The sequence below is a fragment of the Archocentrus centrarchus genome, chromosome 10, assembly GCF_007364275.1.
Source record: "Archocentrus centrarchus isolate MPI-CPG fArcCen1 chromosome 10, fArcCen1, whole genome shotgun sequence".
In the NCBI taxonomy this organism is placed as follows: Eukaryota; Metazoa; Chordata; class Actinopteri; order Cichliformes; family Cichlidae; genus Archocentrus; species Archocentrus centrarchus.
The window spans coordinates 4906055-4921749 of NC_044355.1; the positions used below are offsets into that span (position 1 = coordinate 4906055).

At 39.7% G+C, this 15695-nt stretch overlaps 1 protein-coding gene across 1 annotated transcript in view; it reads left to right on the forward strand.

Annotated features, from left to right (window-relative positions):
* Nucleotides 1–3174: 3174 nt before the first annotated feature.
* LOC115787028 (platelet-derived growth factor C) overlaps nucleotides 3175–15695 on the forward strand; it is a 52970-nt gene continuing 40449 nt past the window's right edge. The window contains exon 1 of the mRNA XM_030739593.1: nucleotides 3175–3352. Coding sequence (XP_030595453.1) covers nucleotides 3175–3352 — 178 coding nt within the window. The remainder of the gene's footprint in view (nucleotides 3353–15695) is intronic.

The following is a 15695-nucleotide window of genomic DNA, read 5'->3' on the forward strand; positions in this document are numbered from 1 at the left end:
TTCACACTCACACTCGCATTCACACCTATGGGCAATTTAGATTAGCCAATTAACCTAACCCCAGTAAGTGCATGGCTTTGGAAAGTGGGAGGAAACCCACGCAAGCACGGGGAGAACATGCAGACTCCACACAGAGAGAGGGAGAGGCCTGGGCCAAGGTGGAATCAAACCCAGACCTTTCAGATGTTATTCTAACTGTGAGGCAGCAGTGCTAACCACTGCGCCACTGTGCTGCCAAAATTACCATAACGGATTAAATCTATCACTTTTTATGTGAACCCCTGCACTGCACATTGGGGTATTAATGTGTCATAAACTTTGAAAGACAAGAACAAGCCATGCAGTAGAACTACCAAGAACTACCATAGAGCTGTACTTTGTTAGTTATAATCATTTTTAGACATAGAATTGAAACATGCTTGAAGATGAAGGCTCGAGGAGCAGCTTTGTGACCATGAACAGGACAAGCAAATGGATGTTAGAAGACCGGAAACATCTTGAAATACTGGATTAAATATGTTTTCTTCTGTGAAATCAAAATAAGTGTTGTTTTGAACAGAAAAAGAAACTTTCCACAGCACCTGCAGTGGCATCCAGAAATTCAAGGGGCAAAACACTGCATGTAGCCCTAAGGGGCACCACCAGGGGGCTCCGGTCTCACAGCCATGTGCAGCCAGGGGCAATTACTGAAACTTTCCACTTATCAGCATGAGACTTTAAGGTCAATAAAAGATCAACATTTCACTAATATGAAAGTGTGACTGCTTACTGAAAGTCAGTGCACCTTTTAGAGGATGAATATTAGCATGACCTACAATGATGATAAATGTAACCGCTATGTGTGTGTGTGTGTGTGTGTGTGTGTGTGTGGTGGGGGCTCTTTTTTGCTCTGTTGGCATATTTTCCATTAAACCACATAGAATGTTTAGCGGGATACGAAGCCAAAGTTCATGCTGCTGCTACAACAGGTTTCACAGTCAAAATGAAGCGATCTAACATTTTCACTCCCCCGTGTTTCTCTTCACCACAAAAGGAGGAGACAGATGTGTTTAACAATAATGACTGATTGTTGGAGGGCATTTGTTTGCTTGACAGTATGTGTCCCAAAAAGGCAAGCAAGGCTAATGGGATTTAGGCAGTAGACGATGAGTGTGAATTCTCCATTGTATACATTTCCATTTCCACTCTACTCAGTGGACACAGAGCCCTCCTAGCTGGCTTGTCTCTGCATGTTTGGCATGACCCAAAAGGCCTAACTTGCTTCTAATTTCCTCTGTTTATTATATTTCTTTGTATCAAAGCCTTTGCGTTTCACAAGACCACCATGGAAGCAGCAATCAAATGTGGACAACAAGACAAAATACTCAGATTTTACAGACAAAACCTCATGGGGTGAATGAGTGTGTGTGTGTGTTTTTGTGAAAAAGAGAGGGATTCCACAATGTGAAGTGCTGACATCTGCTGCAGGCACTTGCAGGGCTGGAATGTGATACCCTCCTTTACACAAAGGGCCTTGGCCCTTGCAACAGGCACATGAAGACCTCTAAATGCCCCTCTCCACAGGGGCAACACGAGTATGAAATGACTGCATCAGTGTCCCACGCCTTCTTTCCTGAACCATTAACTTTGATTAAAACCACAGAAACCTCCCTGCTTACCTTGATGCTGCAGAGATCATTGCTCTGCATTCTCTTTGAGGTGGTAGTTTCTAAGCTATGTGAGACTGGGGGTAAATTGCTGCAGCATTGCATCATGTGTCTGGCTCAATGGGTTCAATATGTCTCCAGCTCTCCTTTGATTGTTGTGTCTGTGCTACAGCAGACTTACCATACAGCGGGGGGATCCACTGTTGCATTTTGCCAACAATAGGATGGGAGGAACCACATAAAACACAGTTGATGAGGTACAACATTGTGCCGGGGAGAAAGGAAATTGGGAACAGGAGGGAGTATTGTTTCAAGCGGTGTCTCTGCTTTGATATGACAAATTGAGAACCTTAAACGTTTCCTTCCACAGAAACATTCCAGAAGAGCACAAAAATGCATGTTAAAAAGTTTTCTTTTGGGGGACATTTATCTTTCATTCAGTGAATCAAGGTTTTAAACAATTACTCAATGGTTAAACAATGTTGCTTAGGAATGTTGTATGGAAGGTTTTAGCTCCTGATGTGAATACATCCTGTGAGCTACACTGTATATATTACACATCGGATGGACCATGATTTACTGGGCTAAAAATGTAACCAGGCCACGATGCTGTAGCCCAGTAAAATAAGCAGAAAAACAGAGGAGCACTAAGACAGTAGGTACAACACAGTAGAAAGTGAAATGTGTCTGCAAATACCCTGAAATGTCTCCTTGATATTTTTTTTTTGTGTCTTATATTTAGCCTAAAAACTTTAAACGTTACCCTTTTAGTGACAGAGAGCCATTAAACCCTTAACCCTGCGAAAAGAAAATACTTTAAATGTGTGAAAGTGTTTGCAACAAACCAAAAAAATGGAACCGAAAAGGGGTGAAACACCAGGCAGCAACTGAATAGTTAACATCCTGGGGAGTTTCCTCCGCTGAGAACTTCTAGCTACTTTATGTATAGCACCTGTTGTGCCGTCAGTTGCCAGTCTCCAAAAAGCCAACCCCGGGCGCGCAGCGATATTTTATCTCAGTCTCCAAGTTATGACTCTAGACCGCGCCACACAACAGAAATCGTCTCGGTGTTGAATGGTTTCTGGGTACAGGCTGTATCAAGTTGCTGCGCTCTCTCGCTGTCTCAGTGTGTGAGCTCTTGCTGTAATGCGTAAAGATCTGCAGGGATTTATCAGACGGACTGAAGAACGCACCGTGGACGCGCGGTTTACCCAAAATGCATCTGTGTATTTTTAATGTTTTCGTTTCATAGATGATATGCGTGCACAAGGGTGGTTTATAACTAATACCAGGATTACAACAACACAAAAGTAAACTTTGCTCAAACTTTCCGTTGAACCAACAGGTGCGCATTTGCTTTGCGCAGCAGCGGCAGGTTTGGAACCTCTGCAGAGGAGTTGTTCTTATTTATCAAGTTAAAAATTACACGTTCTTCCGAAGGACTGATGCTTCAGATTAAGTGGATTTTACTCTGCGTTTATCCTCTCCAAATGTGTCCGAAACAGCACCGGTGTCCTGTAAACGACGCATGTGTGTGGTGATACAAACCGTCCCGTCTACAGCGCTTTGTAATCGCCATCTACCACTCATCCAAATGATCCTTCCATTAATATTCATTCTTGCATCGCTTCTCCAACAATATGGGTCGGAAGCTGAATCAAGTCCTGTCAGCAAATTTCACCTTCCAAGTGTAAAGGAGCAAAACGGTAAGTTTTCGATGGATTCTGTTTCAGTCTCAAAAGTTAATACGTTCAAACTTTGGATTGTCTTACACCCACAACTATACCTAGACGCTCATTCTTACCCAACTTAAAGAGATTCCTTTAAAAATGCACATCTTTGTGCATTTTTTGAATGAATAGGAGCATTTTTATTTAGTTCAAACAGCATTATCCAGGAGAGGAAGTGCAGCATTATCCTTTGCCTTTAAAGTGTACCCCTGCATGTTTAAGAGGGGAAACCCTCCTGAAATTCCACGTCCCCGAGAGACGTTTTTTTTTTCTTTTTTTTTTTTTCTTGTGATCATAAAAAAAGGCTCCATTCATACAGGAGCAGTCACTCAGGGCGATGTAATTTGCTCATGTGAAATGACTCCAATGAACTGCACCAATTCAGAAATCCTTTCTTCGCCCTTTTTTCAGTGTTTTGTGTCCATACTTGTGCCAAGACGATAATGTTTAGGTGGATAAATAAATAATTATATTGCCATCACGGGTAATTTGACAGTCAAGTTCTTTGTTGTTGTAGGCATCTTTCAGATCTTAATATAATACCTAAGATTGCGCATTAAGAATTCTTATGTACTGGTCCCTTATAGGCTATTCCCAATCCTGACATTACCAAAATAAGCTTATTTATATGCTTCATATGAATGATGAAGGTTTATAAGAACTACAAAACAAACCAGGATATTCTGGTACTAGAAATGCAAATCATAAGGAAAATTTTTTTAATATTAATTGATATAAACTTCATATATTACTCAGTCTTCAATAGCCAGTAGGTTTGACTGGACTTGTGTGAGGACATGCAGCGCTGACTTCACTACAGTTAACAGTCAGTGCTGGGAAATCAGAGCCTCCTCCTGGGATATCCAGGTTTAATCAGGACGACTGAGAAAGGAAAACAACAGAGAGGAGGGAGGCGGGAGGGAGGGCAGGGAGAGTGATGAAGGAGGTGAAGGGGGAAGTGTGGTGGGGGAGATGTTAAACTGTCAAAGAACTCTTTAAAAAGGCGGTCACACTTTGGCTGAGGGCAAAGCTGGCCAGACCGTCTGTAACCTTTGACTGGAGTGTCTGAGTGCTCTATTCTGCTGTGCTTGATTGCAGATGGTCTGTGAGACAATTTGATATTGATCTGATGGAGGGGAGAGAGCCAGACCTGTCTGGCATGTTTAGTAGTAGTTGCCTGGAGAGTTACGGTCCCCAGTTGTATTAAACTTGGCAAGCGGCTGCTGATGACTCCATAAGATATCAGAGGGCACCATCTCCCATTGAGAGCCAGAGCTGCTCAGAGTAACAATCTGTCACAATGAATGATTGGGACAAAAACTCTCAAAATGAACTCTGAAATCTAAATTCTGTGTGTTGTGGTGATAAATAATGTGAACATTTCCTTCCTCCACCAGTGAGAATTGTGTTACAGCATCATGCATGCCATTTTCATGTGTTTGCCACATAGCTATAGGGTTTCATGGTTGTTAAGAAAAAAAAAAAAAAGACTTCTCCATTCACTCCAAAAAAGCTGTGCACTGTTAAGTTTTGAAAATGAAATACTGCTGAAGGAAAATGGATGTATCCATCCACTTCAAACACCACCACAGCTTTAAGTCAGAACACAAACATATCTTTAATTGTATGGAAAAATGTCTTTTTTAAATGTTGTTTTATAAAAGGTTACAACTGGACTGAATGCTGAAAAAAGTCAGAGGCAAAGACATTGTGTTGTTTTTACCAGAAAGACATCATGAGTGATGCAGGACATGTAAGCCTGCCTTTCTGGACTGAAGCAAATAATGTCAGAGAATCTGATCCAGGCAGCTTTATTTTCATTCTCAACCATTTCGAAGAGGAAATTAGCAGTTTATGTCTTCATAAAACATTTTTTATACGACACACGATTTTGATTTGCTATGAAAATACATGATTCAGACTCTATTGAGTGGCATTTTTCAGGAAATGCTCTCCCATCCAAGCAAATACACCAAAAAATACACTTCACCCTGTCTTCAGGCTTATTACTTAATAGCCTCTAAGCTTGTTTCATTATGCGGTGATGGCCTGACATTAGCTGTCAACACTGCACATCCAGCTAAAGCTCCAACTCAGTCTCCCAATCACACAGGTCATCTCAGGAGCACCTCTTCATATCACTTCCCTGAGTGAAGTGGTTTACCTTCTCCTTCCCCATAGAAGGCTATGTTTTTTGTTTTGTTTTTTTTACCTAGGCCACCCATAAGCACAGAGCCAGATATTTTCAGAAAAATCCAGCAACAGATATTTGTAGGAGATGTGGATTACCTGTGATATTCCCACATATCCCCCCTGAGCACCGCTGGAGAAAGGTATGCACCACACTAGACCTGCCAATGATCACAGAGGCTGCTGTTCCGCTAAAGATTAAGAGATTAGAGGGAGGACTGAGGTTATAAGGGTCACAGGCCTACGGGGAACATATGCAATGTACCACATATACATACATGAAGGACAGAGGAGCATTATACATTCACTGGGTTATGATGTAGATAAATAAGACATTTGCAGTGAGAATTTAACAACAGGGAAGACAGTGGGTGGCCTTGTTAGGAATCATAACTGTTTCAGGTGTAACACAGAGCATGCTGTCTATTCGTTCACAGATAGCTGAGAACAGCTGTTCATAGCATACTTGTAGAGTAGCAAAGTAGGAGGAGTCATTTCGGTTGCTGGCAAAATCCTATTCATTTAAGTGATTGACAGCTCAAGTACTTCTAAGGCTTGCCTAGCCACAGTATTTAAAAGATTACCAACTGCCTTGAGAAATACCTGCTAATTTAATAAAGAGTCAGATACCAGCCTGTGTACAAAATCACTTGAGGGCAGAAGTAAATTGCAATTCCTAAGAAACATTTTTTGTAGGAAATATCTCATCATAGAGCCGAAACGTGCACACGGAAGCTAAATGTTCTACTTTACTGAAGCCATATATGTCGGTGAGTTTAAATTCAATCACTTTTTTGACTTTGGGTCAGTTTCAGTTTCATTCAAGGACTGATGAATCTAAAAACATCCATTGCAGTCAGTGGAGCAGGTGTTTATGACACAGCTTTATTAATTAGTATCTTCATAATCAAGATTTATTGCAGGGTTGTTTTTTTTTTTTCACACTACATTCTAAATAAAGTCATTATCCCACAATCTGACATTTTTTCCATTAAAGATGAAACAGACATTTCATACAAATTAGGGCTCTATTATGTCACCTCAAGTCATATTGTACAGTCTATGCATATAAAGTTAAGAAGCAATATTTTTTTTTGTGTGTTTTTTTTTCCTTGTCAGCCCACTGTTACTAAATCTGCCCTGACAAGACCAAACATAGTCATTTATACTGGGTCAACCCTCTTCTACTAAATGTGACCAGCTGGCAGTCATGTTTCCACTATGGTATTTTAAGTGGTTCCCATAGTGCTTAACTCTGGGTTTTAATTTGAAATTATGATACAGCTCTCAAACCAGACATAACAAAACTTACCTGCCTTGGAATCTCTGTTCATTTTTTAATACAGGTTAGATGTTTCCTGAAGCTGGGAAAGCTTGTTTCCACTTAGAGGGATCCATGCTTTGATGGATGCGCTTGAATGAATGAATGCAGCACTGCGCAGTTAATCATTGCAGCGGGCATTGCAATAGCAGCCGGTATGCTTGGCTGAATTAAAACCATCAAAGAAAATGGATGGGTCGACTCTTCGATAAACTCAGTGGGAAGCAAAGAAGGCAGAAGTTACACCAAGGAGCTCGCTATAGTGAGATGAAAAACACAATTATAAGGAGAGGTCTTTATTTGCTGCGTGAAGGTGATGGATTTTCTCATTTGTACAAAGGAGTTTGGCTTCTTGTTCCTGTCCATTGTGGAAGACACTAAATATGTCAGCTTCTAAGTAACCATTTAGTGTTAGTGAGAAAAAGAAAAATTATGCACTTATGTGAATTTTCCACAACAGCAGCAGTAGAAACTACTGGATACAGGCAGGTCTATGTCTTCTGGCAGGAGGAAATTTTCCCCTCAACATCTCACTCCGGAGTGGGGGACCCTGGATAAAAGTGTCTATGTTTTTCCTGTCAGCACTATTTGAACATGGAGTGCTGTATTTGGCAAGAAAAGCATGCCACCGCCTGCCTGCTGTTTGTCATTTCGGGCAGCCAGTGCACTGTCTGTCCCACCACCTCAAGAGGCTAAGGGAGTTTCGGGGGGGGGGGGGGGGGGGTCTGGGTCATAGGTTTAAACTCCAGTGAGGCAAAATAGTCTCTATAGAAACGCGCTCTGTCTGTGCCTGGCTCAATGTTAGTGAATTTTTCTTCACTGCACACAATGCTTTGGCAGCCAGTGGCATAAAAGCCATTTCTTTGTAACAACAAAATGCACGGGGGGGGGGGGGGGCTAATACCTTAAAGCTACTTTTGGCTGCTCCTTATTCACAAGAGGTCACCACAGTGGTTAACTACACAAATTTAATTTGGCAAATCTTTATGCCAGATGCCCCTCCTGATGCAACCCTAAACGGTTTTGTGGCTCCTTTTTGGCAAACAAGGGAACTGTTACCTTGTTCTTTAAAAGGTTAATGAATGTGATTGCCTCTTTGCAACTGCACATAAGAAAAAATAAAAGAACACACCCAGAGCATTTGAAGATGTGTCTCAAACTATTAACTACAGTATAAATGCAATAGTCAGTTTCCATTTAACTAGGCTTTGGGTTCCACCAATCACTGCAATCTGTTCTGGACTCTAAAGGCTCCACATTTCATTGCAGTGGGTAGTCCTTTTCATGCATTTTTTATCATGCAGGGTGGTGCTATAGAGTTCAATTGTCCCTCAGCGTATTAAATGGATTCCATTAGGCTGCAAGAAAATTTCTCTGCTGGTGCTGCAGGGAAATAATTGAGAAGCTTGTTGCAAATGGAAGAACTTGTCTTGTAACATGTGGTTAATGTGAAAGGCTGTGTTTTAGCTCAAAAATGGTGTTTCTATAAAGCTAGTTTTGTTGCTTAAATCTAACAAAACACTGGCAGAAAAGGAAAAAGTGTTGCTAATGATAGCAATCCAAGCTGGTTTGAAGCGCTCTGATTGCACCATCAGCCATCCAACTTGCCTCCTAACTTTTATTAGACTTTTATTATTGCTTGTTCTTTCTTACAAGGCACAACAGTAATGGATCACCCACTGCATTAACATATGATGAGAACAGGATGTTGACCAAGCATCAGTATGTGACAAGGACGCAGTAAAAATTAGTTGAGCCTTGAGGGAACAACTCGGTCTCTTAACAAAATGTAAAATAGGTCTAAACTAATTTTTAAAATGTGATTTTGTGCGTACATGGAAGCAACTTTTTCTTTTTGTCCAACAATTACAATAATATTACCAACTAATTAGTGTCCAACTCATAATACAAAATTAAAAAAAGAAAATGTGTTGTGTTCAAAAACATCCTGATGCTCGCTCATTCACTACTCTCTGTGTAAAAGACATTCAGTGGTTTAACCATTCATTCTATTATAATTTTCTATTCAGCACTATTGTAATTATCGCTGAGAGCTACATGGAAGCACAAAGGTAATTTTCTATAAAATTGGACCAAGTCATCATGGGATGTACCTGAAAGTAGTGGTCTTTTTGTGTGGATTGCTTTTTCCGCTTCATTGATAAATCATAAGAAAGTCCTCGGTTTTTAAAGTTAAGTGACTTTGAGTGCCTGCAATGTGCACCAGTGTCATCAACTTACCCGCATATCCTAAAACATATGTTTAACATTTTAAAATGAAGCATTTTCACCCCAAATATGATCTTTTTCAAATAACCTTATGAAGACAGAATGCATGAAAGAACCTGAAAAGTAAAAAAGTGGTTAAAAATCTTCCATAATATCAGTTTTTACATCCGTCATGGTAACCCTGAACGAAGTCACTTAAGTTTGAGTAGCTTTAGAAGTTCAGTAGGCGCACTTTTTGCTCTCTGATGCTTCTGAGACGGCAAATCGGGTGTTAGGGAGCAAACACATCCATTCTTATGCACTAATAGGATAAATATTGTCTTAAAATTCTATCTTTGATGTGGCACTGTGTTTCTTTGCTTACAGCTTCTTATCAGCTCGACGTCTGCACCAGTGTCATTGTCCTGCCTCTGTCTGCTGCCCTCAAATAAGAAGCCCACTTTCAGAAATATTACCAGTTCCCAGATAAGCACTGAGAGCAGGCAATATCATTTCAAATGTTCAGCTTTGTCAGTGTTTCCTGGTGAATAGTTGTTCTGAAAGCTGCCTTTTCACTGACATTGTTAAAAATGTTTTATTATCCTTCACAAGCAAAATAAATACAGATAAGTTTTCTATCGTGTTTTTTTTCCTTATCAGTGGAATGAAATTACTTAAATCGAAAAGCAATTTAGCTCCCTAAGCGGAAGGACTTGGTGAATGTTATCAGCTGCTTTGGCGCTGTGGCTCAAGTAGCTACAGCAAGACTAGCTGGCACAGAACAAAGCAACTACACATAAAGCAGAGCGAATGAAACAAAGCAGAAAGAAAATGAGAAATTCCGAGTCAACTGCATGCCTCCGAGATCTCCAGAACAGTATGTAGACTTGCATTTCTGAAAAATATTAATCCAAATACTAACAAGGTGTGCTTGATTTCTTTGCATCTCTGAAGGAGATAAAGGCATGACCCTCACAACATAAGTGGCATGCCTTTTCCATTTAGTTTATACAGTTGAGTCACTCTAATCAAACTAATCTATTCCTCACAAACACATTGTGCATATCACATTTCCATGGTTTTATATATTGTACTTAGACAGTCTTCTGCATAAGCATTTGAGTTACACAGGGGTAATTTAGGTGCGTTTTGCAATGAAAACAAAACATGTCAAGGCAAGAAATTGTACTTATCTCCTAAGCCATGTAATATAAAAACTATGATAGTACTGTCTGAAAAAACAAAGAGGAGCTCTAAAAGATTGTTTGATCAAAGGCTGGCAAGTATCATTCTTGTTGTAACAAAACAGATTCCCTCTATAACAGGAGGTTCCATTGATAAAATATTTGGATCAGCTTGAGGCTGTGAGGTTTGAAATCCAGCCAATAACACAGACCTCAGTTGTCCTGTGAGTATTGGTTTTCTTATGGTAACTGGAATTCCAGCTGGAGTAAAAATCTTGGCAATGAGATGAGTTGACCTTGGTTACTGTCTCTGGCATGGCTGCATAACTTGGCAGATGTCATCGCCTCCTATCACAGAAGTATTTCAAAGTGTTCTGTAATGACGCTCCCCTTCAGATTCAGCGGGCTTCACGGCATCACCTTGCAGTTGATTGACAGGGAGCTTGACCCAGAACAAGTGCTGAAGACTTTCACAGCTGTTTGTTTTTTTTTATGATAGAATAACACTTTGAACACTTTCTTGGCAACACATTGCCTATCAATCTATCTATCTATCTATCTATCTATCTATCTATCTATCTATCTATCTATCTATCTATCTATCTATCTATCTATCTATCTATCTATCTATCTATCTATCTATCTATCTATGAAAATTTGGTGGGAGGATTCTCTTGCCCTCAGCACAGCACAAAGTTGCATTTTTCATGGTACTCAGCAAGTATATTGCTTTCAGGCACCTTGAAGATCTTAGAGGTCTTGGAGAACAGTGTTTCTGTTGATTTAGGCTGGATCTGTTGCTTCTTTTGGACTGAGATGATGATGCTGAGATCGGGGATTTGGAGGAGCTTCTCACAGAAGGTAGTTCTGTATCAGTCTGGCTCTAATGTTCTCACAAAAACAAAAAGCTACTTGTTAAAAGTTGCTCAGTTTTAACTGGTATGACACAGCTGAGTCTTAGATCCATGCCAAAAACATGGCTAAATCTAGAGAAAAGTAAACAGTGAAGCCATGAATCAGGGGTCACAGTATGCAGACCCAGCACTGTGGCGCAAATAATCCCAGCTGGCTTCACTTTGCCACATCCCCCTTCCTCCTCATTATGATGTGAAGGGTTCGTCATGTGTGAAACTGAGCTACTAGGTTCATCTGATGCAGCAGAGACATTTCATGGTTATCAAGCACCATCATTAAGCATGCTAATTTTAGAAAGCAGCAGTGAGAGTTAGTGATGTGTGAACACCCTCTAACAGTTTAGAATACATATTAGACAGATCAGTGCCTAATGTGTAGTTTCAGCAGTTTATGAGAATAAGGAAATGATCTGTATGTAATGGCAGGATTTCAGTGACTTCAAAACATAATTCAGAACCTAAGAAGTGAAATCTCTACTACCAGCATGCATTTGGGAAGATGAGGCCTAAATAGGCCTGTATGATTAGCTTCATCATAAAACAACTTTTAAAGTATGTCTGATATTTTATAAAAATGTGGCATACAGTCTGTGCTTGGTGCAAACATGGGAAAGATGTCGAGTGTAGCGTAAGTCTGGACTGTTTGTCAGAGATATTGTTGGCATACTATATGTCCACACCTTTGCTGTTAAATATTGTTTTCACTACCATACTGTAAGTTTCTAAAATTGCACATATTATCTCTGACTCATATGTTGAAAACTGGTAGCAACATCCAGAGATGTGCATGTGTTTAAAACTTTCATCACCAGCTCTCTACATCTGTAACAGTTGCTTGTAATGTCTTTGCTGTGCACACTGCAGCTTTTAGTGAGTGTCTGCTTTTGTTAAGTAGAGATTTGTCAGTTTCCTTTGCGCTTAATCGACTTGTGCACCCATCTGACCAGAAAAAAATTCACTTCTATGTCGGACTGGACTCCAACTACTCTTCCTTTGGAGAACATTTTTTTACCTGATCGACAAGCATCTAGGAGAATCAATACTGAAGTGAATACTTTTTAGATTAATATTTTATCCCTTGTAAGATGCTTTTGGCTTCCTAGGGCTCATGCATGCATAGCTGAACCATTTACCATTTCAATGATCTTTATTTTTTCATGTGTTGCTTATGGAGGCATCTGGAGATCTACAGCGTGATTCAAATATTCATAGTTTATATGGAGCTATTTCTCCTGCTTTCAGTTTTAAGTCATTGCCTAAAATACTTAGAAATAAGTCAAATATGCCAGTGGAAATTAAACAACCTCTATTTCTTCTTTATGTGCCATTAGAGGAGAGTGAGAAAAGGACCAGAAGCTATTAAATGGAGATTCCCATCTCTAATGCATTTAAGGGGTGAAATAAAAAACACACCTGTCCCAGTAATCACTGGTATAGTGCCGTCCCATGCTGGCTGGATTATGTCACCTAGCACATGGTGAGATGTGATATATGATGCTATCCCAGTGGCACACAGAGCCGGTAACCCAATCACACATACTATTTTGAGAATGTATGGCTTTTCCCAAAGCACAAATAGGTTTTAGGTGCATGCTGGATGTAGTCAGCCTCGGCATGCTTACACTTGGATCCCCTTGAGAGGGTATCCATTTCTACAGCCCAGCTGGAATGAAAATGCACATTAGCTATTAGGTCTCATGACTGACCAGAATGTGTGAGCATGTTCGTGTGCCACTGTCTGCGCACAGAACGGGGCCTTCAGCAGTTTCTTTTTATAAAGAACAAGTGCGATTATACAAGAATGATTTTTAGTTACTCAAGTTATGTGTAGTACAGGGTCATGCTGTGGTGCTGGGAAATGTTTTGTCTTTGAGGTCTTCAGCACAGGACCTCACAGTTTGTTGGATACCAAAGGAAAACAATTTTACTTGTGGAATTTGCAGCTTGTTCAAACGTCAAACATAATAATGGGCACAACATTACCGATCATAGGATCAGGTTTATGAATTATCTGTTTATTTGAAAAGATTATTAAATAAATTAAGAAAGAGTTTGCTGCAGCAAGGTGAAAAAAAGGTGAAAAAAAAAGAGATCTGTATCTCTCAGGCCACAAGCTGGCAGAGGTCCTTGTCAATCACCTCCTTAAGCTGGAACTGGAAACAAAGAACAACAAATTAAAACAAGATGTAATATTACTTCCCATAAAGATGACATCTGAAGTAACATATACCTGGCCTTTCTTCTAACAATGTCCAAAATGGTTGTTTATTTTTTATGCTGGCCCAACACATTAACCTCTGGTTAGTGTTATACATGCAGTGAAGATACAGGTAGTTGCGTTTCCTTCAAAGATGAACTAAAAGCCTCTGGCTCAAAGCTGAGCCAAGGCCTTTCAATGAAAAATTAACTTTGTAAGGGGAGATACTGACACTTGTCTTGGCCGTCCTGTGGACTGAACAAACTTGTCATGAATATGATCGACTGTGTTCGTGTGGCAGTTTGCTGTCCTTGTACACTGTGAAAAAAAAAGGTTAGAAAAACAAAATGACTTACTGGAAGAGTGTGCGTTATTCATTCAACAGGCCCTCTAACAGGGAGTTAGTCATGGAGCCTTTGACAGTTCTTACTTTTACTTCTTTTGAAACATGGATATTAGTTGGATGTCGAATAGGTGGCACTATGAGGAGCTCTCTGCACATGTTGCCATGCTAAATGCCATTAAAAAGATCGCACTCGATGACTAAAAGGGAATTTGATTGTGGTTGTTTTGGGGCAACTAGTGCAGATGTGCAGAATAAAAAGGGCTCAGTGCCCAGATGTTGCATAGCTCATTATCACTTGAGGCATACAACATTTGAGAAACTTGGTGATGTGGAATTACACATAGGGACTAGATGGTGTAATTAGAAGATGGCAACAAGCTTAGAACGGTTGAAAATGGGAAATATAGAGACTGGATTATATTATTTATAGTGTTTTTTGGAAGTACTGGGTATAATGTGCATTTTACTGCTAGGTATTATGCCATTTAACTACACCACCGGGTGTGGCATTTCTCACAGCAGACTTGTATTAGCAGGAAAAGCACATGTTTGCCAATAAGCCGTGCCAGAATGCACAATACATGGGTCAGACGAGCCTTTATTAATGTATTAGACAGATCCGTGACTGGAAAGTCAAAATATCCCCTGTGACTAAGAGGTGTTTAGTGTTGTTGGTGACACAGCATTGTATTACAGACAAGTGGAAACAAGAATGACTGTAAATCTCTCAAAAAGCCTTAAATGTCGAACATTATGTGTATTAAAGGCCTTCGATCTTTAACTTCTTTAATGAAGTTAAAGATAGTGTTCACGGGCTGTAATGAGTGGAAGGATTGCGTTTGTTTCCACACAGGTGATCATTAACATGACAGAAAGTGGGCAGTTTGCCACTCAAGTCAGTAATGGGCATTTAGATAGGACAAAAACTGTCTTATTTATTTGAGCTTTATTTTGTTTCCAGGTTTTTTACATTTGCTATATATTAATGTGTTCATTACATGTTGTCTTATCTGTTCTCTTGGCTGATCTTAAATCTCAGTTATGGACCACAGCAGTGAACACACAGGCTGGGTAGCTTTTTCCCTTGTAAATGTAGTTCCCAGTTGTGCTATAAAACTTTTAAAAGGAACCTGTTATTGTTCATATTTTTATTTTTGGAGTCAACTACACTAACACTGGGTAGAAATTCACAATGTAGCTCTTAACCTATAATTGTAAATTTAGTGTGTATTTTTCAGTATCTAAAATGCAGTTGAAGACGGAAGTACCAATTGGTATGTATAAGGATATAATAGTATATATAACATAATAAATGTTCGAGACTGGTCTACAGGGATTACTTGTGCAAAATCTTGCTTATTCTTTGAATAATTCTTTGAATAATTCTTTAAGAACATCGACTGACATTGTGTATATATATATATATATATATATATATATATATATATAATTTCTTAAATTTCTTGCCCTCTTAATGTGTTTTGAGACCATCAATTGTGTTGTGAAGAGGTAGAGTTGGTATACAGGGAATAGTGTTTGGTTCCAAAAGCCATGTCTTTCTAAGACGTAGAAAAGGTGCCGTGAAGTAGGGAGGAGGAAGTGTGATGGTATGGGGGTCCTTTGCTGGTGACACTGGTGGCAATTTATTCAGAATCTAAGGCACACTTAATGAGCATGGCTACCACAACATTCCGAGATGTTTGGGATGAGTTGGACTGCAGAGTGAAGGCAAAGCAGCCAACAACTGGGAACTCCTTCAAGACTGTTGGAAAACCATTTCAAGTGATTACCTCATGAAGCTGGTTGAGAGAATGCCAAGAGTGTGCAAAGCTGTGATCAAAGCAAAAGGTGCCTACTTTGAAGAATATGAAATCTAAAACATATTTTGGTTTGTTTAACACTTTTAAGTTTACTACATGTGTTTTTTACTTATGTGTTCCTTCATAGTCTTGATGACGT